General features: G+C 39.5%; 2 protein-coding genes across 5 annotated transcripts in view; both read left to right on the top strand.

Annotated features, from left to right (window-relative positions):
* On the top strand, nt 1-18384 carry RAB36 (RAB36, member RAS oncogene family). Of its 4 annotated transcripts, none has more exons than XM_083803969.1 (12): nt 1-136; nt 1262-1358; nt 3733-3821; nt 4941-5029; nt 7658-7723; nt 8243-8344; nt 10438-10502; nt 11100-11151; nt 12767-12848; nt 13489-13579; nt 14119-14238; nt 14473-18384. In XM_083803969.1, the coding sequence occupies exons 3-12, from the start codon at nt 3753-3755 to the stop codon at nt 14535-14537; spliced, it is 801 nt and encodes a 266-aa protein (XP_083660095.1). In that variant the 5' UTR covers nt 1-136; nt 1262-1358; nt 3733-3752; the 3' UTR covers nt 14538-18384. The 4 variants fall into 4 exon arrangements, with proteins under 4 accessions (XP_083660095.1, XP_083660094.1, XP_083660096.1 ...); XM_083803968.1 differs by having other exon boundaries at nt 1262-1395; XM_083803970.1 differs by lacking the exon at nt 1-136 and adding an exon at nt 273-543.
* Nucleotides 18385-20603: 2219 nt separating this feature from the next.
* BCR (BCR activator of RhoGEF and GTPase) overlaps nt 20604-24368 on the top strand; it is a 98285-nt gene continuing 94520 nt past the window's right edge. The window contains exon 1 of the mRNA XM_083803842.1: nt 20604-23740. Within this exon, the coding sequence (XP_083659968.1) occupies nt 22225-23740 (1516 nt within the window). The 5' untranslated portion in view covers nt 20604-22224. The remainder of the gene's footprint in view (nt 23741-24368) is intronic.

Below are 24368 nucleotides of genomic sequence, written 5' to 3'. Positions count from 1 at the left end.
GTACGCCCTGCTCCGTGAATAGACACAACGCAGCCAAGCGCTCCTTTCTCTCTCCTGTTTTCGGTCTTGCGTCAATAACGTAACCAACGCGTTTGACGGTGGCTGTTGAGAATGAGTGGCGTCAACGGCGTAGTTGGTGAATAGGGAGCTGGGGTCTCTGCTAGCGTGGGGGGCGGCGGGCTGCTGCGGAGCGCCGCGGGCCCCTGAGGGACGGGAGAGCCCCTGAGGGACGGGCTAGCATGGGGGAACGGGGCGGGCGCTGCCATGGTGCTGTGGGGTCCTTTCACACCCGTGTCCTCTGCAAAACCGGGAGGGAGGTTCGTTCCCTGCCCACAGATCATAAAGTATTTTCACCTGACAAAATTGGAAAAAATTCAGGTTGAACAAATGGCAATCAAGTTAGTGGCGGTGACATAGTAGGCTAGTGACATGAGGTACAAGGAGGCAGGGGAGCGTAGTAGCTTTAGGTAGCTTTTTTTCTTAGTCTACAGTATGGCACTATAAACAGCTAGACTGCATACCAAGGGTTTTCATTGTGATTAGGTAAGCTCACATAACTGTGTTCACTGTTCAGTCATATTTTTAGTACGATTCAGTGAAATAGTATTGTTCAGAGAGCACTACAGAGGGAGCACATATTGTAGTGTTTATAGCAGAGCTTTGAGGTGCTCTGTGTTGTCAGTGTGGCCTGACAGCAATAAACTGAACAGCTTGAGCTATGAAAGGTTATTTCTCTGCAAATAGAGAAGTTACTCATATTTTTCATTATATTTGAGTTACAATTATCATAATCGAAGTTCTTAAACTAGATTTTACAAAGCCAAAGTCAATCAGATCAGCCGGATTAAAAGAAAACACAGGAATAGATTCTCATTGGGTGATCATCAAAATCAGCAGAAGAAAAAGTATGACTAAATTAAAGTATCTTCAGGAAAGGATGCATTTTTTTCAGTATCATTTTAGAGCAGATTATTTAAAGTAGAGTTTATTTTCCTAGACTAGATTTGACTTTTACTAACTAAATATTTTTAAAGGTTCACCCTGTTTCAATAGAAGAATGTGAACTTTTCTCAATGTAGAAGGGATGGAGAAAAAGACTTCTCACGTCCCCCTGTTTTAACTCTGTTCTCGTCCTCTTGGTGTGAGTTCTGGCTTGTCCCTCACCATAGCTTGGTATACTGATCTTAGTTAGTGGTCATGACATTAACTAATATTATACACAGTTTCTGAAGGCTTTCTTAAATCATTTGTCTATTCACAGAATCTGCAGCTGATACTGTTCCTGCATCATTGATGTAAGAAGGGGTATGATGCCATGGAAACAGTACATTCCCAGTACTCCTTGGTGACCAAGCTCTGTAAGAAGAGAAAATGTGAATCTTAGTACATATAATTGTCAGTATTTTCAGCACCTTTGTGTTTCTTAAATCATTGGTCTTTTTCCTCTAATGCTGTGGTTAACTTGTTGGTTTGGTAATTCAATGTGTGAGAGAAAGATTAAATACACTCAGTAAGTAAAAATGGCCTTTCAATTTTAAAATGTTTCTGTTTGATTACCTTGGTCCCTCCTGGACTTTGGATTCACTGAGATTTTTGAATTTATTTATTTTTTTTTTTGTAGCTTAGTTTGTGAAAGAGCTCTAGTAGATGAACAGTGAGTCATCCTATGTACACGACAGATTTTTACATGCCTAGGATGTGTTGAACCAGAACTAGGAGAAAATGGAGAAAGCAAGTGACAATGTGATGTTCTTACCAGCTGGGAGGGTTTACCTTTTTGTTTTCAGAACTATTATTTTAAGAAATTAACATTGTCTTAAAATCATTCAATCTTGCCAAAAGGGCAGGAGCACATCATAAAAAGGATCTAGGTCTGTCTGGTTTTATAGTCAAAAGTAGCATGATGGCTGGAGCTATATATATATGGTTAAAATAAATTGTATTGCCGCCTTCTTTGCTGAATAACTCATCAGCTACAAATCTGGTATTTTGTTTTGTTTTCAGTATGGTTGAGATCACATGAGTGCCTGAAGTGATCCCTTACCAAAGTAATTCCTTGCAAAAGATGATAAAACATTAATTCTAAGTAGTGGACTGGCAATTTTGTTGAGCGTAATTCTTTGTTTATGGTTGCAAAACCATAGGAGTGTTTTTATATATATATATATATATATACTTTACAGTTGTTTTTTTTTTAATTACTTGTCCACACTGATTTGACCTTTAAAATTTTTAGTGTGCTGCAGGAATAGAAGAGGCTTGTTTCTTGGACGTTAGGATGTCCAAGCCTGTTCCAGCGTTATCAAAATAGGATTATTTTTTTTTTTGAATGTGAGAGCTTTTATTTTTTCCTGAAATTTGGGAGCTTAAATACTAGTGAAACAAACAGCAAAATTGTTTAACATCCTAAATTACAGTCTAGCATATTAAATGCAGTCTAAAGTAATGAGTTGATTAACAATACTTAGGCAATACAAAAGAATGGTGAGATTTTTTACTTCTTGTTTTTATTGTTTGGTATGTCAGGAACCAAGATTACTAATGACTAGAAAGACATTTATATAATTCTAGATGGCTCATTGGTGGCATGTGCATCCTGACTCTAAGCCAGAGATGGAATCCAGTTGAAATACTGAAAAAAATCCCTTAGGAATTCCTTTATAATTGCTATTTTGCTTAATATTAGCTCTGTAACAGTTCCTTACTCCTTTAGTTCCTTCTCTGCTGGGTTAGTCCTGCTCCTTGTATCCATATATGCAACTACCTTAGAAGAAAATGAAGCTATTAGGATGAGGGGACTGCTGAGTTTATTAAGGAGCACTTTCTGATCAGAGGTATTCGAATGACCGCTAAGACCAGTTTGTTCTAAAACAAACTGCATATAGTTCAGTTACTCCATTCCAACCCCGCCTTCTGATCTGTGAGAGAAGGGGAGGAAGGGAACTGTTGCAAGCCTGTTGCTATGGGCACGCAGCAGCGGGCTGAGCTGGTCGTGTGGCTGGGATCCTGCCGCATCAGCTGCTGCACGGTGAGTCCTCCTTACGCTTTGCTGCATGATGAATGTTCTTATTTGAAACATGCTTTTGAATGACAGTAAGAAATTGGTATCGGTACCTTATTAAGAGTCCTCTTCCCTAACAACCCAAAAGGGTTGCATAACCAACACACAGTGTCTCAAGTGGTTCCTGCATTTTTGGCTTTTGTGTGAACGTTACTCTTCCAAGTCAGACTGTCTACTGATGTAGTTCTTTCTGAGGTGATCTTGGATGAAAGTTTCACACCAAGAAATGTGGCAACTTCATAGTTCCTCCTTTCCTCTTCTGACCTAGTGAAATCAGATATCCCCTCACATAAATAAATGTGCTTTATGCAGAGGCATTTAAAATAATGATGAGCAGGATTTTTAAACTGAACATTGCAAAATTATTTGGGGACTAAACTGCTAGCACTTAGGTTCAATTAAGTATACAGTTCTCTGCCCAGCTGCAGAATTAGACAGTGCTTTGTTGTTAGAGAAAACCACTATTTCTTACTACAGTTGTGCACACAGAAGTTGCCTTTTTTACATGAGAATCAATTTTCTTTAACACAAAGTCACAGAGCTGCCAGTTGTACTGAAAGGAAAAAAAGGTGATGAGTCCATAAGGACGGTTAATTTTTTTACCATGTTTTCCCTGTTTTAAAACAATTTCTAAATATCTTGTTTCTCTTTACATGTTTTCTGTCTGGTAGGATTGAATCGAATTTGGAGAATGAAGTCCAGCCTAAAGCATATGGTTCCCCCAGTGAGTAGGGACAGAATAATCTCCCAGTTTCCTAAGGTAAGCATTCTTTATCCCTGTGCTCAGAGTTTGTAGCACCTCCCACATTAAACTATATTTCCCTTGTATTTTATTTTAGTGTACAGTTGATGCCTTTTGCTAGAATTGCAGATTTTTTAAGATTTTCTTTCAGAGATGAATGTGACCTTGTTTTCCCATTCAGTGCTAATATACTTAATAATCATATTTTCTTCTAACCTCAACAGAAAGTGACTCTTGCAACAGAAGTGTAATCTTATAATACCCGTTCTTTCAGCCAAACATTAATAATTACCGTGGTTAAAAAGTTCCTCCACTGAGAGGAAATGAGAGCCATAGCTGGTAATTAATACTCAAAAAGACTAATTAGATCTATGTGGAGTTTTTGGTTAAAGAATTTGAGGCAATTTTCATTTTCTGTGTGTGCAAGAACCTTAGTCATACTGTAGATCAAATGTACTATAGAAACACAGACAGAAAAGATCATTCTTGCCCCCAAAGAGTTTTATACTTGAGGTGTAACAGAAGGGTTGAGGACAGTAAAGGACAAAGTATTACCATTCTGATTTTTTTCTTTTTTTTTTTTCAAAAGATCATTTTAATAGGAATTAGCATTTTTTCATGCTTGATCTCAGCTGCATATTTTACTTTTCGTTTTATGAAAACCGTCACTGTTGTTTTCCTCATTTTTAACCTGCTAAGCTGAATTGAAAACTAGTAATAAAATCAGTGCTTCACACAAGTAAGAGATTTTAAAGACTTTGCAGTAAGAATGATTTGCTTGTGGCATGCTCTCACCTCTGTTTTTCTTGTGTGCCTTGGATTATTGGAATAATTTAAGATAGTTATTATTATAAAGAGTGGTGAACAAATGTATTTGCTGTGGAAGTTTAGCTAGGGTTCGGATGCTGACACTCGAAGGTGGTCAAATGAGCTGTTCAAAGGAATTTTTACAAGCATACCTGTGGGGCAGCTGTACTGCCTTCTAGCCCAAGCTGTCCCTTTTCTTAATCCATGGTACCTCTGTGTTTGACAAACTCTTTGAAGTAGTCTCCTTTTCTATTTTTCCTTGCTGATCTGACTTGTTGCAAAGTAGACATCACATAGTTTATCCCAGTCACTGTTCTCTCCTGTCTTCAGTGGTACACACCTGAGGCCTGTCTGCAGTTCAAAGAGCACTTCCATGCGCAGGTCAGAACTGCTTGTCAGCAGAGCGCTGGAACAGTTGGGTAAGTTGGTAAGAAACCAAGTGTGCAATGAAGCACGTATTTTAACCTCTTTATAGCCTCCTTCTTTTATAGGCTTTTCCTGATTCCTCATGTTCCTTATTCCAGTGCATTTAAAGACAGCTGAGCCCATCCCCATGATGGTTCTGTACTGTTTGACAGTGAATGAATAAAGTGCCTCTTCTTCTTTTCCTGCTGGAATAAGTAGAGTTGGAAAAAATAAGGTTGTTATTTAGCAACAAATAGCTGCACCCTTAGTTGGAACGATTTGAAAGATTAACCGACTGTTTGGTGTTGAGCCTGTGTAAGTCAGCACAAAAAGCAAGTTCTAGAGCAGTTAGAAGGAATAGGGCAGATATACTGACACCAACAGAGAAAACAAGCTACATATGGAGTGTACCAAATGAGCACTTGATAAAGTCTTTGGACAGATTTAAACATAGCAGTTTTGTTCCTTGAAGCACATAAGAATCTAGTTTTAATCTTTTAATAGTATACATGCCGAGAAGTTTTCTTTAAGTGTTTCCTTAAAACTAGATCCAAATTCTGGAGTAAATATATAGCACTGAAAAACAGATTTTTCTGTTTTATGCCTTTTTCATATTCTTTGTTTTCTCATGTCATCTCTCTCCCAGAACAGATACTTGTACTCATTTAATTCCTGAAGCAAGGCAAGAAAGCTGAACTGTGTTAGAAATTATTCCTATTCCATTAAAGTACATAACTGTATGTTTTAGTAATAAATGCTTCTGTGTTCCAGTGTAAAAGATCTTTCATAAAGTGAAAGATCTATGAATACTGACAGTTAGTTCACTGTTCTCTTAAATCTAGAGCTCTTAATTACCATGAGACTTGTCATGATATCCATCTTTAAATGGAATTTTTTATTCATTTCACTATCCATTAATTTTACTTGAAGAAAAAAAAAAGCCAAAATATGTCTGTCTGAGAGACATCAATGAGTTAATAGCTTTTAGAAGCACAGCCACTGTTTTACTTCCATTTAAATTTTTTACAAGTGTCAGGATAATTCTGCTGGCAAGACTTGTTTTAGCAAATCAAGGCATTTTTTCCCCTCCACAACCAAGATGTATCTGGTTTTTTTTTGTTTGTTTGTTTGTTTTTTTCCTCAGAGTAAACTGGAACACCGACTAATTTATTTTGTATATGTACAGTATAGCTAAAAAGCTTTCCATTCTGGCTTTGTGAATAAAATGAAAGTACTTTCCTGTCACTTTTCCAATCTAGAAATGATTATTATTAGGTTATTTTTTGGCAGGGCGTGGTGGTAGAAGGGACAGACAACTGAGTATTTGGTACAGGAATTATGAAACTTGTCACGAATTACCATTATTTTCCTTTTCCATTATTCCAAGTAATAGGATAGTTCTTTGTCATTTGGAAACGTACTCTGAGAAGTTCAGTAGCTAATGGCTATTTTTAAGACTCTTGATATTCCATCAGTGTGTTAAAATGTCTAATCTAGGGAGTGTTTTCTTTTCAAGAAAGAATTAATGGAACATATACCGTCAAACCATCACTTGCTTTTTTTTGCTTTTCCCTTAAGCTAGTTGATTTTCTTCAGTATTGTATCACTAACAGTTAATTAGACAGAGACATCAGCAGGTTAGGGGCCTGTGGCTACCATATTTGCACTGACTAGCATACAACATGCCTTCCTTTTTCTGAAATATAAGCTGTGTAGCTCACCAGTCAAGATTTAGACTGCTTAGAATCACTAACTTGAAATCACCATCGCATGGAAGCCTGATATAACCAGAGATAGCATTAAATAGAAGATTATTTTGCCTGTTTAAAAATCTATTTCTTAATACGATAGTATAGTAAACCTCTTAAACCATTTTTGTAGCATGTGCATGGGAGAAGTCAATCCAAGTTTCAGTCAACAAATAACGTTACATTCACTTGTCCGCCTGTATCTCCTAACAGATACACTACATTTCAATTTCAAGAATGCAGGTTGAGTCACCTCAAGCCCATCTGCTGTATTCTGTGGGAGGACCCAAAACAAAGAGGATTATTTGTATGAAGCCAGCTTCAGATTAATATTGTTCCAGATAGTCAGGAAGTGTATTGGCTCTAGCCTTGGGGTTGTTGTGTGTTTTTGTTTGTTTGTTTTTTTTCCCAAGAGACTAATTTTGCAGTGGGTTATTTTGTTATCAGTAACTTGTTTGTGTACTTAGGACTTGATTCTGTAGTATTAAAGTCAATGAGAAACTTGTAATTAATTTTAATGGCAGAAGGGTCTAAACATCTACTCTTTAAAGGGCTGATAAGGATGTAGATACTATATGGTCTTGTGTGCAAACTGCCAAGTGTATATACTTGCAAGAGCTTCTGTCCCATAGGAATATATTTAAGAAACAATATTAGAAATGATATTAAGAAACAGAGTAAAAAATGGACTATTTCTTCTCCAGAGTTTTGTTTTGTGACCTTTTCTTTCTTACAATTTAAGATCCTGCTGCAGCACTGTGGCATTTAGTTAAACTGGAGTTGCAGATGCACATATTTGTCACTTGCTATTTAAGGATCTAAGTCAGAATTGTTTTAGTGAGAATATTGAAATTGTTACTAAAAGCATTTAGTGTTTTCAAATATTTCTAACAGGCTGAAAATATCCAAAGTGGTTGTGGTAGGAGACCTGTATGTTGGGAAAACCAGCCTTATAAACAGGTACAGTATATCTCAGCAAATGGTTTGCATCTTTTCTTTCACAAGTTCCAAGTGTATCACTTGTAGCAGTAAAGCTTTCAGTTTTCTAAATTGAGTATGTATCCAGTCAAATATAATACAATATAGTATTTGCCAGATGCTAAAAATAGCTCTTGTGCATTTTGTGTCCAAGTCCATTGAACAGAGCACTGAATTTCTGTAGCTTGTGATCACCATGAGAGCCTTCTGTTTATCTTTACATTTTCAATTAATTCTTCCATGTTTCTAAGAGAATTTGGTAAGTTTTTAATCTTATCGATTAGTCACATGTTCCTTTTGTATTTATGACCCAAAATGTTACCTCCTTTTTGGTAATTAGTTTCTCAGTGCTTTTATGTATGCTTCTGCAATATATAGCCACTCCACAGTTAGTTCGTGCTTTTCTATATAATTTACCCTAGCTAGTGTTAGTTATGCAGCTATTTGTAGCTAGGTGTTGCTAATATTTCATCCTTTCATCCTTTTTTTTCTTCATTGCAGATTTTGTAAAGATAATTTTGACCGAGATTACAAGGCGACCATTGGAGTGGATTTTGAAATTGAACGCTTTGAAATAGTAGGAATACCATATAATCTCCAGATGTAAGTTGAAACATTGTGCTTAAGTATCACATAGAGTACAGTCTAGGTGGAGTTTGAATTGCTGCAGGCTCTAATGGAATAAAGATTAAAAAAAAATGCCCATTGCATAATACGATATGAAGAACAGGTTCTCTACCTGGACTTGCAGTTTAAGTTAATAAATAAACAAATAAATACATATATAATCCTGTCTTGGATCTCTTAGTCCTAAAAATGTTAAAATTTTGTCAATGAAAATTAATTTTGGGTGTCTTGCTCCATTTCATTACAGTTCTGCCTTTTTTACTGAAGTTTCTTGGAAGAGAAGCAGAAGCTCTTGTAACAAACTTTGTCAAGTGCTATTGTTGTTCCATTCTGTCCTTTGGGTTTAGTGTGCATTACAATCATGGAACTTGACTTTACTGGGAGGATTTATTCCTGCAGCAATTGAAATCAACTGTAATGTGTCCGGTGGCTTCACTGTCTCCTAATTGCAAAATAAGTGGTTTTCCTTAAAACATAGAAGGCTCAAGTGAGTCCAAAATCTTTCTGATTTTCACCTTTGTTTATCAGCCTATTGGGAATCCTGGCCTTCTCTTACCTGCTTTGGTTCTGCTTAAGGACGTCCTTTGGTATTTTAAGCATCTAGCTATATTTTTTCTGGAAAGAATGTTACTGAATCTACGCTGTAGTGTGATGTAGAGCAGAAATAAGATGCTTTGTATGAAGTATTTTAGTGTATGAATCTTAAAACTTTTTTGCTTGGAAACACATTTTCTCTGAAATCTCAGTGCCTAAAGATGCAAATAGATGGCTAGTGGGATTTATTGGAAAACACTCAATTTTCCACTGATTTCAGTGCCACTGTGTTTTTGAAAATTCTGTCAGGCACTGTCTTCTACAAAGACAGGCAGAGAGAGCTGGGGATGTTCAGCCTGGAGAAGAGAAGACTCCAGGGAGGCCTTATAGCAGCCTTCCTGTACATACAGGGGACTGCAGGAAAACTGGGGAGGGTCTCTTTGTCAGGAAGTATGGTGATATGACAAAGGGTAATGGTTTTAAACTGAAAGAGGGTAAATTTAGATTAGATATTAGGAAGAAATTCTTCACTCAGAGGGTGGTGAGGCACTGGAAAAAGTTACCCAGAGAAGTTGTGGATGCCTCATCCCTGGAAGTGTTTAAGACCAGGTTGGATGGGGCCCTGGGCAACTTGGTGTGGGAGGTGTCCCTGCCCATGGCAGCGGTGCTGGAACTAGATGCTTTCCAACCTAATCCATTCTATGATTTTTGGAATTTGAGTGCCTTTAAAAATCTACACTGAAACATCAGTACTTTGTCAGCTGAAGCAAGAAGGTTCATAGGCTACTAACCTGAAGGTTGCCTTATCTACAGATTCTTCAGTGGCTGGGTAAAACATTTCCATATGATAAGCACTGGTGCCCCCTCTAGCTGAGAGGTTTACATACATGCTAAAATTGCAGCTACCAATGATTGGTAGTGCTATGCTATAGCAAAACCCCAAATGTCTGTAGTACTGGCAGTAGCTGGCAGAAGTGTCTATCATCTTTGTTATTAAGAAGCCCTTCTGTCTGTCTTTCTTTCTTTTTCTTTTTTTTTAATTCTTTATTGGTGTCATTAATGGAAAGGTATCATATCATAAGTTACAAGATTCTAGTGTGGGCTAATATGTAATTTAGCTAGTATTAGCCCAGAAAATAGTTTCAAAATCAGATTGCCCTAGAAATACATAGCAATGACATAGATGAGGAAATGATGCTTTAATAAAAGTTTTTTTTTTTTTTTTTTTACCATGCAAAATATGAATGTTTGAATTGTGTTTCAAAGAACGGTCTCCAAAATGACCAGTTAGGAAAAAAAATAAAAATTAAAACAAATAAATAAGGATAAAACCAGAGTTAAAATGGCTTCATTAAATAATAGGCCTTTACTGTATTTCTATCAGTAGTTAATGAATAACATGTTCCAGATGGCAACAATTCTCTGCTATCACATTCTTCTCCAACGTGTACCAGTTTGTTGCTTCATTAGCATGTTTACTCAGGTTGCGCTAGGTTTCATTAACCTGGAGTTTCTTTTTTTTCCCCATTGCACAGATGGGACACAGCAGGTCAGGAAAAGTTCAAGTGCATTGCATCTGCTTACTACCGAGGAGCAGAGGGTAAGAACAATATTAATCTGACCCTGGCTGTGACAGGATATTGTACTTTATACAGAAACATATATACATACACCTATATGTGCTCCTTGGAAAGGTACCTGTAGATACAATATGATGGAATGGGCTCTCCATTATTGGAGAGAGGAAGAGACTGAAAACCTCATGAATAGATTACTTGTCACACCTGCAAGCTCTGAATGTTATGATGATGACGTAATAAAAAATGGCAACTGTGTCTAGAGGGGAAAGAATTTCAATTTTGGGTAAAATTTTTGCTAGACTGAGAAGTGTGTACCTCTAGTATTCCCATAAGAGGCATTTTTTTCAGGAATTAAAGGGGTCCTAAAATAAAAGGAGTATTTGATCTTTACCTGTAGTCTGCAGACTATAGCACTATTAAAGTTGAAGACTGAGGATGGCAGTCTTACTGGGTGCTAGAGAAGGAAGGGGAGTAAACAAATCAGTAGTGTCCCACCTCTACGTTAAACCTACTGTTGCACTTTGTATGTAAGCATTCTTTCTGTTTCACAAGTTGAGTCGAATTGGAGAGACTTCTGATACACTTTTTAACTTAATTACTTTTTTCTTTTATTGCAGTAATAATAACAGTGTTTGATCTGGCTGATATCCAGACTTTGGATCACACCAAGTAAGTTTCTGTATTTTGGCTTAGCCTTTACAGCTTTCACAGGGGGTTTAATTGCCTTCTATGGCCTGTAGTTGGTGAGGACTTGTAGGATTATGAGTGTGTTTTCTGCTGAGATATGAAATGAATGGTGATAGGCATGTGTTTGGAATAGTTCTGAAAAAAATGCTGAGCATAAATTTGAACTTCATCTCTGACTTCCTTTGTAGTCAGTGGAGAGAAAAAGGCACTTCACTAAGAGCTGGATCCTTCCAAAACTAGACACACAGGAAGAGATGAAGAGCATCTCAAAAGTATCTTTTTTTCCTCCATTTGCTATAAACAGAGTAACAGGTTTGCCTCTGATGTAGATAATGAAATCAATGTGATGCATCTCATGCATAAAGTCTCAAGAGTCTCAATATTATTTTCTTTCTCTAGTTTCTGTAGTGATTCTGTTATAATAGAACAATTCAGTTGGAAGGGACCTTCAAAGGTCATCTAGTCCAACTGCCTGATCATTTCAGGGCTAATCAACAGTTAAAGCATATTATTGGCAGCATTATCCAAATGCCTCTTCAACACTGACAGGCATGGGCAGTCAACCACCTCTCTAGGAATCTTGTTCCAGTGTTTGACTGCCCTCACAGTAAAGAATTTTTTTTTCCTAATGTCCGGTGTGAACCTCCCTGGCACAGCTGTGCACTGTCCCATACATCTGTCAAAAAATAAAAAAATAAAACAAAACTCAAGGTGTGTATATATAGGTATAGCTAAATTTGCTAGTTTAAGTACTTGAAATGTTTTGGGTATAGCAGCACACTAACTGATGTGAGCAAATTTGCTCTGCTTTTAGTGCAGGCTGCAAAACCCAATGTGGATTTGTAATCCACACTGTTGTTACCAGACTCGGAGCTTATATATTTCTAAGATACTGTTATGACTGTAAGGCAGGTATGTGTTTCTCTACAATCTGTACTCTGTCTTATTTAAATGTGTATTAGAGTATTCCCTTAGAGTACTGTTGTGGTATTTAAATCATTTACATAGGACTTGATAAAATTATATATATATTAGTGTCTCTGCTTGGTTGAAAATAATTGAAACCTGTGAACCTGATTTCCACCCCACACACACTCCCTTCCTTCCTTGACTTGTGTTGGATGACTCAAGAGGAACTTGATTACCAGAGTAACAAAAATATAAAAGCTTATGAGACAAGAGTCATGCAGCCTTCATAGGGAGATATCTTGTAATCTTGCTGAATAGATTATTTCACTCTTCTTTATTCATTTCTTACCTAATCTGCTGTGTTGTTCATATTTTTAACTCTGCTTCTTGTTTTTTATTCCTTCTCTCTATCAAAACTCTGTCCCCTCCCCTTATACTGATAAATAACATGTCTGGGTGTTAATATTACGGCTGAATTTGCACTCTACAGCGGGCATGTTTGAACTTTTCATTAGTGGAAGGCATATATTCAAAGGAGCTGGAATAGCTCCTGTTTCCCTCCTGTCTAGGAAAAGAGGCTTTTGACACTCTCACAGAAGTTCATCCTCTTCCTTTTTTTGTGACCCTATTATATACCTCTGATATTCCATACTTCCTCTGACACTCTCATCTCTTTTCTGCATTTCAGACAGTGGCTGGAAGATGCTTTGAGGGAGAATGAGCCAGATTCCAGCTTCATATTTCTGGTCGGAACAAAAAAAGATTTGGTGGTAAGCAAATAGCAAGATATTGACATGATTGATCATGGAAAACAAATGAGAGGGAAAATGGTCTTAAAATAACATGCAAGAAAGCAAAATTTGTGGAAGGGGGAAAAATTGTAGTCTTAGAACAAGAAGAAGAGATAAGAAAGAGGGGGAAAAAAGTATTAAAAAAGGGTTGGGGAGAAGCTCGTTTCTGAGCACAGTAAAAATAGATAGAATAGAAAAAAAGGATCCAAGACAGAGGCAAGGATTAAACAAAAAGAACCATTATGATTATTTGGTCCTGTAACTCTTCTGCTGAGAAAGACAGAGTACCAAGAATTTGAAGATCAATAACCAGGCTGTTTTCTTTACAGCTCTCTGCTGCACTATATAGTTAGATACAGTGGTCAACCTCTTTGTTGTTTTGTTTCAATGCAGTAGAAGGTGAACAGAGTCTTCCATTTTAGAAGCAATACTAAGTGATTTCTTTTAAAGCATTAGAACATTTTTGCAATAGTGCATGATTACACAAGTTACGAGGCAAGGACAGAAAGGCCACTGTGAAAACTGTCCGCCTCACAGGATAGGTGCTATCAGTACCTCTGTATTATTACTAGCACAGGTATACTTCTTATCTTAAAGATATTTCTTGGTATTTACTCAGTCAGATGCTGTGTGTGAAAGGACAGAGATCGATGCTATCCGCTTTGCCAATGAGATGCAGGCAGAATACTGGTCGGTTTCAGCCAAAACAGGTAAGTTACTGCAAAGGATATAAAAATAAAGTAACCACAGAGTGTTAAAGAGGGAGGAAGTTAAAAATTCCTTATTTCAATACAGTTTATTTATTTATTGTGTTGCATTTTGTTGCTATCAGAAACTTCAGATTTATTAATGGTTGATTTTATTTGAGCATCTGTATGTGTGCTTACATTGTCATGTTTACAGAAAGGACTACTTAGGTTGCTGTGCAATGTCTAGGCATGTTTAATTAATGGATAGTTACATAAACACGTGTGTGTACTGCTAGATACATTAGGAATGAAACAATTATGCCACAAACTGAATTCTCCCTGTTGCTAATTAAAAAAAAAAAAAAAGGTATGGTAGAGGATACAGTATTCCAGAGTGAAAAAAAAAGACATTCTGTCTGCAGTGTTCAGAGAAAGACTGTTGGAAATGCCTGATACGTCACAGTGTTGAGCGGTGGTGTGTTCACAGATATGCTTGTTCATGTTTGAACATGCACTGATGTGCAGTTGCAAAAATGTATCGTTTCTGTCCTGTTTCCTAGGGGAAAATGTCAATGAGTTCTTTTTCCGAGTTGCTGCCTTGGCCTTTGAACAGTCCATGATAAAGGAGCTGGAGAAGACCATGGGGCACGTGGCTCAAATTGGGACGGGAAACCTCATCAGTATGTTAAATTTTGCTTCTTGTGTGTATTTTCCACATTTATGCTCTCAATGACTGGGCAGATTTTATTGAGCATCAAAGCCTGTCTCACAGATCTGCAAGTGTATTAACTTCGGTGTCTTCCTGAGTTCTGACATGTAGGAATGACTTGGGATGCATCCAGCTGTTCTTACCCTTAATATTGTATGGTACCATTTCTTGTGAATTGATTTTTGTAACTTCTTGGTTTCTACAGAACTGGAAAAGAACCTGATGGAAATCCCAGAAGGCAACACTCAAGCCAGCCCAAGTTGCTGCTGACTGTCAACTGCTTCTGCAAGTGCCTTACTTCTCTGTAGCCCTGCATAGAGCACCTGCAACAACAAAAGCTCTCGGAAGTAAATCAGAAAGTAAAGTAAAGTAATCAGAAAGTAAATCAGAAGTAAAAAGTTGTATTTTTGGAAATGAGGGAGGAAAATCTTATCCAAGCTTTCTTTCTGAGTGTTCACTTGTGCTGGATGGTATGGTTGTTAGATAAGCTTTTCTCTCTGTAGTGGAAACATGACATGCTTGTCTTAATGCAAGAAGACGTTGCCAGCACCATGTGCTCACCTGTCTGCCAGAAAAACTTGTAGTCAAATGTTAGGTAACTTTACTGTGTTGAGTTTTGATAATTCTCTAGAAATCTTGAGTACTGAAGTTGCGTTCTCATGGGAGCAGAAAACAAATGGCAGTTCAGAATAAAGGCTGCTATCCATCTTTTTGACTTTTAAAAATATTATTAGATCATAGCATAATGTTACTCTGACTTGTTTTTATGTATTCCAAATGTATTAAAACAGTTACAGAAGTTTTTTTTCTTCTTCTTCTTTTTTTTATAATAAGGAACAGGTATGGAAGTACACAAATGCAGGCTGCATAGTTTTCATTGTGATTTCTCCATCCAGGCAAAATCTGTGCTTTTGTCTTTTCCACTTGAGAATCAGAGCCCAGTTATTTCAATATTTTCAAGGCTGGGAGAAGTCCGGATAGGAACTTTGTTGTTTCATCCCAGCTGCCTAATATTTTGAAAGTGCTACCAGATAAGAATGCTATAGTTTTCCACTCTCTTGAATAAGAAAGAACAGATTGTGTAACAGTGAGTGACAGAGAAAAAATAGAGTTCATGTATTCCGTCTTCCAAAGAGGATGCAGAATCCTTTTCTGCATTAATCTTCTTGAAGATTGTCTGCAAGAACTACAGTTCTATTATGTTGCTAAGAGTAATTATTGGCATTTTATTCTAATTGTTTTTTTTTGTTTGTTTGTAGTAATGTAACATGATTCTGGAACCATATGCAGTCTCAGTCATGAACTTGTTCATCTCTGTCTGTGGTAGGAACTCTGAGCTGGTAAGGTTAGATTCAATGCTGCTGCTAAACTTGTAGTCACTCTTTCTGCTTTTACTGGACAAGATAATTTGATCACGTTACGCTGGGAGCAATTTGCTCCACTGCATACTAGAAGCTGTAATAGTAGAGAAATAGTTTTTGCCATTTTGTGAAAAGTTTTAAAAGTACGTGTGGGTTTAGAGAGGTGGGAAAAGAGGTTCTCCCAAGAAGACACATGCTCAGTAAGCCCTACAGTATTTGCTGTATGAAGATGTCGTTACTGAATGCTTACTGTAGAACCTGCTCTCTGGACATCCTGCTGTTACTTGGTGTGCTGGCTGTGTCAAAAATCATTGCCCCAGTTCTGGCTTTCCAAATACCCTTTAACATAACCTTGTGCAATCAGTTATTTAGAAATTGCAATCATTGTCTAATAGAGAGAGATTATCTCTGGGCACCACTTAATTTTACATAAGTAAAGCAGCTTTAGAAAACTCTTCCGCTCTTTGGGCAGCAACGACTGATGCCAAAAGATTCTGCTGTTTTAGAAGTCGTTCCTGCTGACAAATGACATTGCCAGAAATTTGAATGATAAATAACATTGTCGGAAATTACTGTAATAAATATTTGCTCAGTATATGTGAAACGGTGTTAGTATGATTGATTTTGGTAATTAGGTTTCAACTGCAAAAGTAGAAAAGAAGTTAAAAGGATAAATAAAAAATTCCATAAAAGTTATAGGGAAATGAAATAAATGCATCTCGCTAAACAGAAAGACTGCTTCTCTAGAAAACTCTTTATCAGCTGCTTATGACTTTATAATTCTAAGATTCAAATCCAGCATTACATGCTATACTGGCATAAGAGAGAGAAATGTTTTTTTGTAATGTTCTAGATTTCTTAACTGCAACTGTTTTAAATGTGGAGAGACAGAAGGAAACCTGTGGATGGTTACAAGTTACAGTTTCAGAAGATGTTTGTTCAATCATTACAAAAACTACAGTATCTGGAAAACTGAGAAAATAAAGATAACTATTTGTTAATGGATCTACATATCAAGCTAAAAATATTCTAGACTCTCAGCTATTTTTAACCCCAAAATTGTTTCCTAAGAAATAGGAAAAAGTGGAAGAAAAAATGGCTTAAACAGCCTTTACTTTTATTAAAAGTAAATTACTTTTATACTTCTGTGTCTTATGATATGAACTAGAGGAACTTCAAAGAATATAATGAATAGAGATCTGGGAACTCTCTCTCTCTCTCTCTCTCTCTCTCTTTAATCAGACAATCTCCTATTTGGCAATTGTACCGATTCTGTTGGCAAAGATGCAAATGTAGGATTTGGTAGAGAAGGTGAATATGTGGGGGTATGTAAGGAGCTATCTATCCAAATGTGTGATATTTTGACCTTCTGATGTTCTATGTATTTCATCTCACAAATCTCTTTCACAAGATGATAAGCATGTACTCTACTTGTACCATGCTTTCCACTGAGTGGGCAGCATAGCCATGATCTTTGTGTTCACTGAGTTTGAATGAGAGTAGAAAAAGATAGATCATTCTACTGCAGTGTATTATGTATGTATATGAAACATCTTGTATTTGAATAATGCTTTTCAGAAGCAATTTTAGAAGCACGGTGGAGCCACATAACCACTCCTGTGTACTGTGCTGTGGATGAGTACTGATATCCTTGGGTTATGATAGATAAATAGAAACTCACAGAAGTGGTATTTGTGACTTTTTAAAAAATTAGTCCTCTATTTTCATATGGAAAACTTTCTCTGAAGTAATTTCAAACTCACAATTTTGTCTTTCTTTCATTCAGTTATTCTCAGTTCATTTCTTTATTAAAGACTTTATTGTATGAGTAAATGATTCATAAAATAGTTATTATTCTAGAACTGGGTTTCAAACTTCTGTTTGCTACTTATGATGAGTAGGCCTGAGCTTCAGACCAAATTTTGCTTTCATATATATTTCTTGGACATAAGCAGGTGTCTTGTCATGCACTTTGAACATGCTTTGAGCATGTCAGAGAAGAGAACTTGAACACACACTATCAGATAGTGGTGTTCCAAGGACAATAATGTACCTGTAGGTGGACAAGTTCAGCATTGCTGCAGCAGTACTCCTTCAGCTGGGAATTGCCTATACCCACAGCGCATTCTGGCAGTTTCACGTGGCTGTTACTGAGCAGACAAACTGCTCTGGTTCCTTCCTGGAACCATTGATAATGGTCCTGGAGGCCAAAAGGTAGGTTTTAGGATAGCATGCCTTGTCTTCTTGTCTAGGCTAGGTGCTAGGTTTTGGTGCAGTCACGGTGTCAGTGTCTGCAGCTGCAAAATGAATCAGAAATAAATCAAAGGAAAAAAAATCAGGTTATGTTTTTCTCAAAAAAAATAAAATATCTCCCAAGGGTTTCTTTTGTTGCTGACTGCAATTCTTGTACAAAATCAGAGGTGTAATTTCTTCAGCAATGCAGTCATGTTGCTTGGAAAATCAACTGGGACAGTTTTTCTAATGATTCAGTGCATTGCTTGATGTCATTATTGGTTTTTATCGTCTCTAGTTCCAAAAACTTTATGCAAAATTGTCAATCAGTAACTATCCCCTGACAGTGGTCTGACTCCATCCAATCTATGACAGATGCTTTGAGATTTTTTTCTTTTAAGTCCCAGTGGGACTTCCCCTGCAAAGAACTCGGTATTAATAATTGATAATCTAAAATGAATCTTAGATCATGTTAGCACAAAGGAAACCTAACTTTAGTGGGAAAATAAACATCAGTTTGCAAGTTCTTAAATGTTCCTGTCTGGTCTGTGTTGTATTCTATGCATGTTATTCCATTCTATCAGCAACTTCATTTGTTTTGAAGAAGCCTTAATATTATTGAAAACAATGTCAGAACAACTGACATTAACTCTAAACACAAGCAGGCTAAAACATAATTTTATACCAGTTGAAAACTTCATAGCGATCATGGCACCAGTTTCAGCACCGGCTTCCTTGTGGAATTTGCAGGTGAGAAGTTGGATAACTTGAAATTCAGAGAGAGTCTGAAGCAAAGTTAAAGAACAGGTGTAATAATCTCCCCAAAGATGTATTAGTGTTATGCTGTTTCTTGTCTTAATAAGTACAAGCTAAATGGTTAATGAGCTTCTGTTTAAATAAGCATGTATATCTCTTTGAGGAAAAACTGATAACAGATCAAAAGTCATTCAAGAAATAGTCACCTGGCAGGCAAATTTCATTTTTACTATAAAACCTCCTTTCATTTTAATCTTTAGTGATTTTGTTTCTGCCATTTGAGTGACTATTTGACACTTAGGGTGTTATTCTTTATATTCTCATAGGTCATGTGATTCAGACCTTTCCTGTTGGTTCTCAGCTCAGGCTCATCTCACTGAGGTACAACCAGAGTTCATTCTTCATGAGTAGATGTCATATTCTGTGTCTTTTCAGGTTTTCATCAATAGTCAGAAGTTGTTCTGGGGAGTATAACAAAGCCTACCAGTGTGCAAATGCAATAAACTTCTCACTGTATCTCATCCTCATAGGATGTGAGTTAAAATGAAGTGTTTGGCAGGTTAAAGTTGTAGCAGAATCTGCATTAGTTAATGGAGATGGCTGATGGGTTTCCTTTATTTTGGGCCATAAGGTTGTTCTCAAGGCAACAAATTGCCATTCTCTGAATCTTAAGAAACGGGGTTCCCGTGTTCCTGGTCTCACAGAATAATTTAGGCTGGACAGGACTATGGGAGATAACTGGCCTAGCCAGACTCTACCACAGTGTGCTGCCTTGTAATACAAAAATACGATTTATTAATTTCAGCCACATATGAATGAGAAATCATGTTTTATTTCTCCTTAGAAAGACTCTACTTATGTGTTTCCATTTTTTTTTTTTTGTTTTGTTTTCTTACAAAACTCCTGATTCTCCCGTGTGGAATCATGATAAAAGTTCATAACCTGGAGCTCTGCTTTTAAGGCTAAGCGGACTAGCTCTTCTTTCCCACAGGAGGGAGCTCCATGGCCAGTTCAGTTCCTGTTCTGTTTCAACTGGCAAGAACTGGCAATCTCTTGTGTGCCAGCAGAGGGCGTGAGCTGGATGGGCTGGCTCTTTAGCCCCCTTGTCACAGCATGCTCTGTCACCAATCCCAGATACATGTCTGCCTCCAGAGCCCTAATGAAATTTTGTATCCTGATAAAACTATACTCAGTCGAATGTAGAAAGTATAAGCAAAAATTCAGAGACCCCGTCAATGGCCACCAGAACTTCTGGTGCTGTACTACCTCAATGAATACAGAGGCTGCAGTTGTTTAATAGTGTTCACCGAAAGTTAAGTGTGCATACAGAAGTCCCTCTGACTCATCAGAATTCTTGCTGTCTCTGAAAAAGTGAGCCCAGTGAGTGTGAGAAAACACCCTAGAAATAATAAAACAAACCAATAACAACAAAAAAACTATGAACAAATGGGGGAAACAAATTCGTAACATATCCTTATCATGTAATATGTCATTATTTTAATCATGCTAGTAAAATCTTAAATGTCATATTACTAGAAATATATTGTGTGTCATAATGTCATTGTTCAAACCGGCATGACGGCAAACAGTATCAATGGTGAAAAGCCAATTTCTTTCTGTGAAAGATGGAAATTCCCTGGAAGGCTTTTATAGATATTTACTAAGTATACAGATTTCATTATGATTTTGATTATAATCTGTTTTCCACATAGATCAGCCAGTGTGTTAGAAGCTGAGGAAACAAGTGCAGGAAAAGAGGTTAAAGCCAGGAAACGAACAGCAAGGGAGATGAACTATGCAAAGCTGAATGCATGATTAGCCGTTTGTGATGTCTGAAAATATTTGATATGTCATATCAAAAAGCGTGAAGAGGAAAATGGTTTAGTGGATTATGAAACATTGCATATTTTGAAGGTAAGAGTACTGCTCTTGTGGACTTGTGCTTTTCATGCTTAAGGAACTATATTAGTTATTGCTGGGGCTATATTCCACAATCTTTTCTCATAAAATGCATGAGAAAAGGTATTCCTCACTTTGGGGATTTGTCCTACCTCAGGCATGAAAGAAGCAGGCTTCTGAGGGATGTGAGGTGTACAATATCTCACTTTTCCCATCATTCAGACAGGAAAACTGCAATTTCAGGTGTGTCCATTGCTGCTTTTTCGGAAGTTGCATTAGTATGTGGAAAGGGTGCAGGGCCTAAACACAGCTGTGTACCCCGATTTCAGGTGGAGTGAGAGTCAGCAGCCAGCCCCTGTTCAGCTTGTTTGCCCCCCTTCGCCCAGAGCCGGAGAGCAGGGCTCCCGCTAGTTCTGCCTAGGCTAACATACAGGACAAAACCACACCTAATCTCTGAACAAAGCAGACTTTATTCCCAATATCAGAGCGCTTTCGGAGCACCAGCTGGGCACTGATAACACAGCAAGGACCAAATGAATGATGAGCCTGCTAGTACCCGGCACCTAGGTTTGAGGTGAATCATAGAATCATTAGGGTTGGAGAAGACCTCCGAGATATCTGGTCCAACCATCACCCTACTACCCATGCCTCCCACCAAACCGCCAAGTCCAGCCTCTCCTTAAACACCCCCAAAACCCTCAGCGGGGCCTGAGGGGTGCAGCTGGGAGCTCAGGAGGGCCAGAACAGCCCCCTCCGTGCTCACACCTCGCCGCCCTCCTCCCTCGTGCCCCCGCTTCGCACACCGCTGCCTTTGTCTCGGCGCCAGCCTTCGCCGGGCCGGGCCTCCGAAGGCAGCGGGGGCCCGGGCTGCCCCTTTAAGAGGCCCCAGCACCGTGTCAGCCGGGCTCCTGCCCTGCCTCCCTTCTTCCATCCTTCCCTGCCTCCTTCCCTCCCTCCCTGCCTCCCTCCTTCCCTCCCCTTCCGCAGCGCCGCGGCTCGGGGCGCCGCCGGAGCCGGGCCGCGATGGGCAGCCGCGGGCAGCCTCCGGAGCCTCGCCGCCAGCCTCCGCTTGCAGAGCCGCGCCGGGGAGGCTGCCGCGGGGCCGCGGGGCGCTCCGGCACCGCCGGGTAGCGGCCGGGCTCGCCGCCCTGCGCCCGGAGGCCAGCACAATAGCCGGGAGGAGGAGGAGACAGGGAAAGGGGCAGGGGGAAAGGAGGAGAGAGAAAGAGAAAGCACAACACGGGGGCTGGCCGGGGGAGGACGGAGCGGAGGGCTGCCGAGAGCGGCTGCACTGAGCAGCGGGGCCGGGACGGCAGCGGCAGGAGGTGGGTGGGTGGGGGGCGATATTTACCTTCTCTCCCCCACCCTGAGCCTGCTCCTTTGTCCACCTCCCCTTTGAAGTGCTCTGAAATCGCCGGGGTGGGAGCGTTGTTGTTCGCTAGCAGAAGAGCGGTCATGACGGGGGGAGAGTAGTGAGTGCACGGGGGCTGGGGCCGGCGAGAGGTGGAGGAGGTGAGGAGCAGAGATTGTTTCGAGGATTGCCGTTTGCCTCCCAGTTCCTCTGCATGGACCGTGAAAGAGACGCGTTGAGTTGACCCTGCCGGAGCTGTTTCTGCTTCTACATGTGAGATCCGGTTGCTTTATTCTCTTCGGCTATCTCTCTCCAGCTTCCCTCCCTTATTCTCCACTTATTTACTCCTGTATGCAAAATGGTGGACCCTGTGGGGTTTGTGGAGGCTTGGAAAGCACAATTTGCAGACTCTGAGCCTCCTAAAATGGAGCTGAAATCTGTGGGAGATATTGAACAGGAGCTGGAGATGTGCAAAGCATCTATCCGGAGACTGGAGATGGAGGTCAACAAGGAGAGGTTCCGCATGATTTACCTGCAGACTCTTCTGGCAAAGGAGAAAAAAAGCTATGATAGACAGAGATGGGGTTTTAAACGTGTTTCTCAGTTGCCTGAAGGGGGTGCAGAGCAGCAGATCCAGGACCTGCATCATCACCAGTCTGCTGACCAAGATGAATATGAAAAAAGCAAGTCACACCACGGGGAGGAAAAGTTCAAACCCAGGATACCTTCTCTGCGGAAGCTGTCTACCCAGAGCGACGGGTCAGACCTGTCGCCTTTGGACAGTCCCCATCACGGGGAGGGAGAGCAGGACAGGTGTAAGTACTATGGCGAAGAGAAACTGAAGAGAGTTGTAGAAGATACGGAGACTCGCTGCGATACAGATGGATCTCCTTCAAAACACAGATCGGCTTCCACTCGCAGGCTAGCGGGATCTGCTGAGAAGGAGGCATCTTTTGAACCTATTTCTAAGGACAGAGGGAACAGCACCAGTGTGGCAGCCCTAAGGTCTAACTTCGAGAGGATTAAAAAGGGGAATTCACATCATTCTGGAGATAACAAGGATGTTGTTGAAAAGCCCTTCTATGTGAACATGGAGTATCATCACGAGAAGGGTCTAGTGAAGGTCAATGATAAAGACGTTTCTGATAAAATAAGCTCTCTTGGTAGCCAAGCCATGCAAATGGAACGCAAAAAGTCCTTGCACTCCCTTCCTTCTACCGTGGTACCCAGCTTCAACGAATTCCAGAGGCCTGCTTACAGGGGAAGGTCCTCAGAGAGCAGTTTTGGCTATGATGGAGAATACGAAGATGCTGAACTGAACCCCAGGTTTCTCAAAGATAATCTGATTAATGCCAATGGCAGCAACCGCTCACCTTGGCAGCCCATGGACTTTCAGCCCTATCAAAGTATCTATGTTGGTGGAATGATGGGGGAGGCAGAAGGGAAAGGACCTATCCTGAGAAATCAGAGTACAACCGACCAGGAAAAACACCTCACTTGGCCCAGGAGATCTTATTCCCCGAGGAGTTTTGAAGATATTGGAGGAGGATATACTCCTGATTGTAGCTCTAATGAGAACCTTACCTCCAGCGAGGAAGACTTCTCTTCAGGGCAGTCCAGCCATGTCTCCCCCAGCCCCACCACTTACCGCATGTATCGGGATAAAAGTCGTTCTCCGTCCCAGAACTCTCAGCAGTCCTTTGACAGCAGCAGTCCACCGACCCCCCAGTCTCAAAAACGGCACCGGCAGCAGCAGGTCGTTGTGTCTGAGGCTACTATTGTGGGCGTACGAAAAACAGGACAGATCTGGCCAAGTGACGGAGATTTGCCTTCTGGGAGATGTCACCAGGACAGCTGCTTCCATGGGGATGCAGGTGTGTACCAGATTTTTTTTTTTAAATGTACAGAGCAGGAATTGGCATCATGGAAATGAATGGGAGAGATTTTCTAGGTTACCCTGGGTGAATAACCCAAAGTGGGCAAGTGTTTAATGTGAAAAGTCTGTTTACCTTGTAGTTGTCCTGTTCTAGGAAGGTCCTGCAGAAGTACACCACAGACTGCATTTTAGAAACACAGATTGGATTCCCAAAAGGGTCAGTTCAGGCTTCTCTTGAGAGGATCAGCCGAGACCTACGTTAATCAGTTCTCAAAGTTTCAGTGTCAACACTGACGTAAATAGGGGCCAGAACTTCTCAGGGGTTGTAAAGCAATCATTCCTTCCCTCTTATTCTTGCATTGAGTAGTTAAACCCTCCCTCAGAGGTGATAGTATGGCAACATGCTCCAACCTGAAGGTTTTGCTGGAGTTTTACCAGAAATGATGCTCTTCCCACAGTCTTGTTTTTTTCCTGCCAGTATTAATTGGATTGCTAGTTTCTCATTCTGTTTTGTGTCATCCTTCAATTATACTGATTGGAGGCGATGATTGTGCAACCCTGTTGAAGCTTTCTGCTATCGCTAAGTGAGAGAATAACTTTGAATATCAGGAAGCCCCAAGGGAGAG

The sequence above is a fragment of the Anser anser genome, assembly GCF_964211835.1.
Source record: "Anser anser genome assembly, chromosome: 18".
NCBI classification, from domain to species: Eukaryota; Metazoa; Chordata; class Aves; order Anseriformes; family Anatidae; genus Anser; species Anser anser.
This window is presented reverse-complemented; position numbering and strand designations above follow the sequence as displayed.

Coding starts and splice junctions, on each gene's coding strand:
- RAB36 (XM_083803969.1), top strand. CDS start 3,753: ATGAAGTCCAGCCTAAAGCATATGGTTCCCCCAGTGAGTAGGGACAGA. Junction 10,503..11,099: donor TTACTACCGAGGAGCAGAGG/GTAAGAACAATA, acceptor CTTTTATTGCAG/TAATAATAACAGTGTTTGAT. Junction 14,239..14,472: donor TGGGACGGGAAACCTCATCA/GTATGTTAAATT, acceptor TGGTTTCTACAG/AACTGGAAAAGAACCTGATG.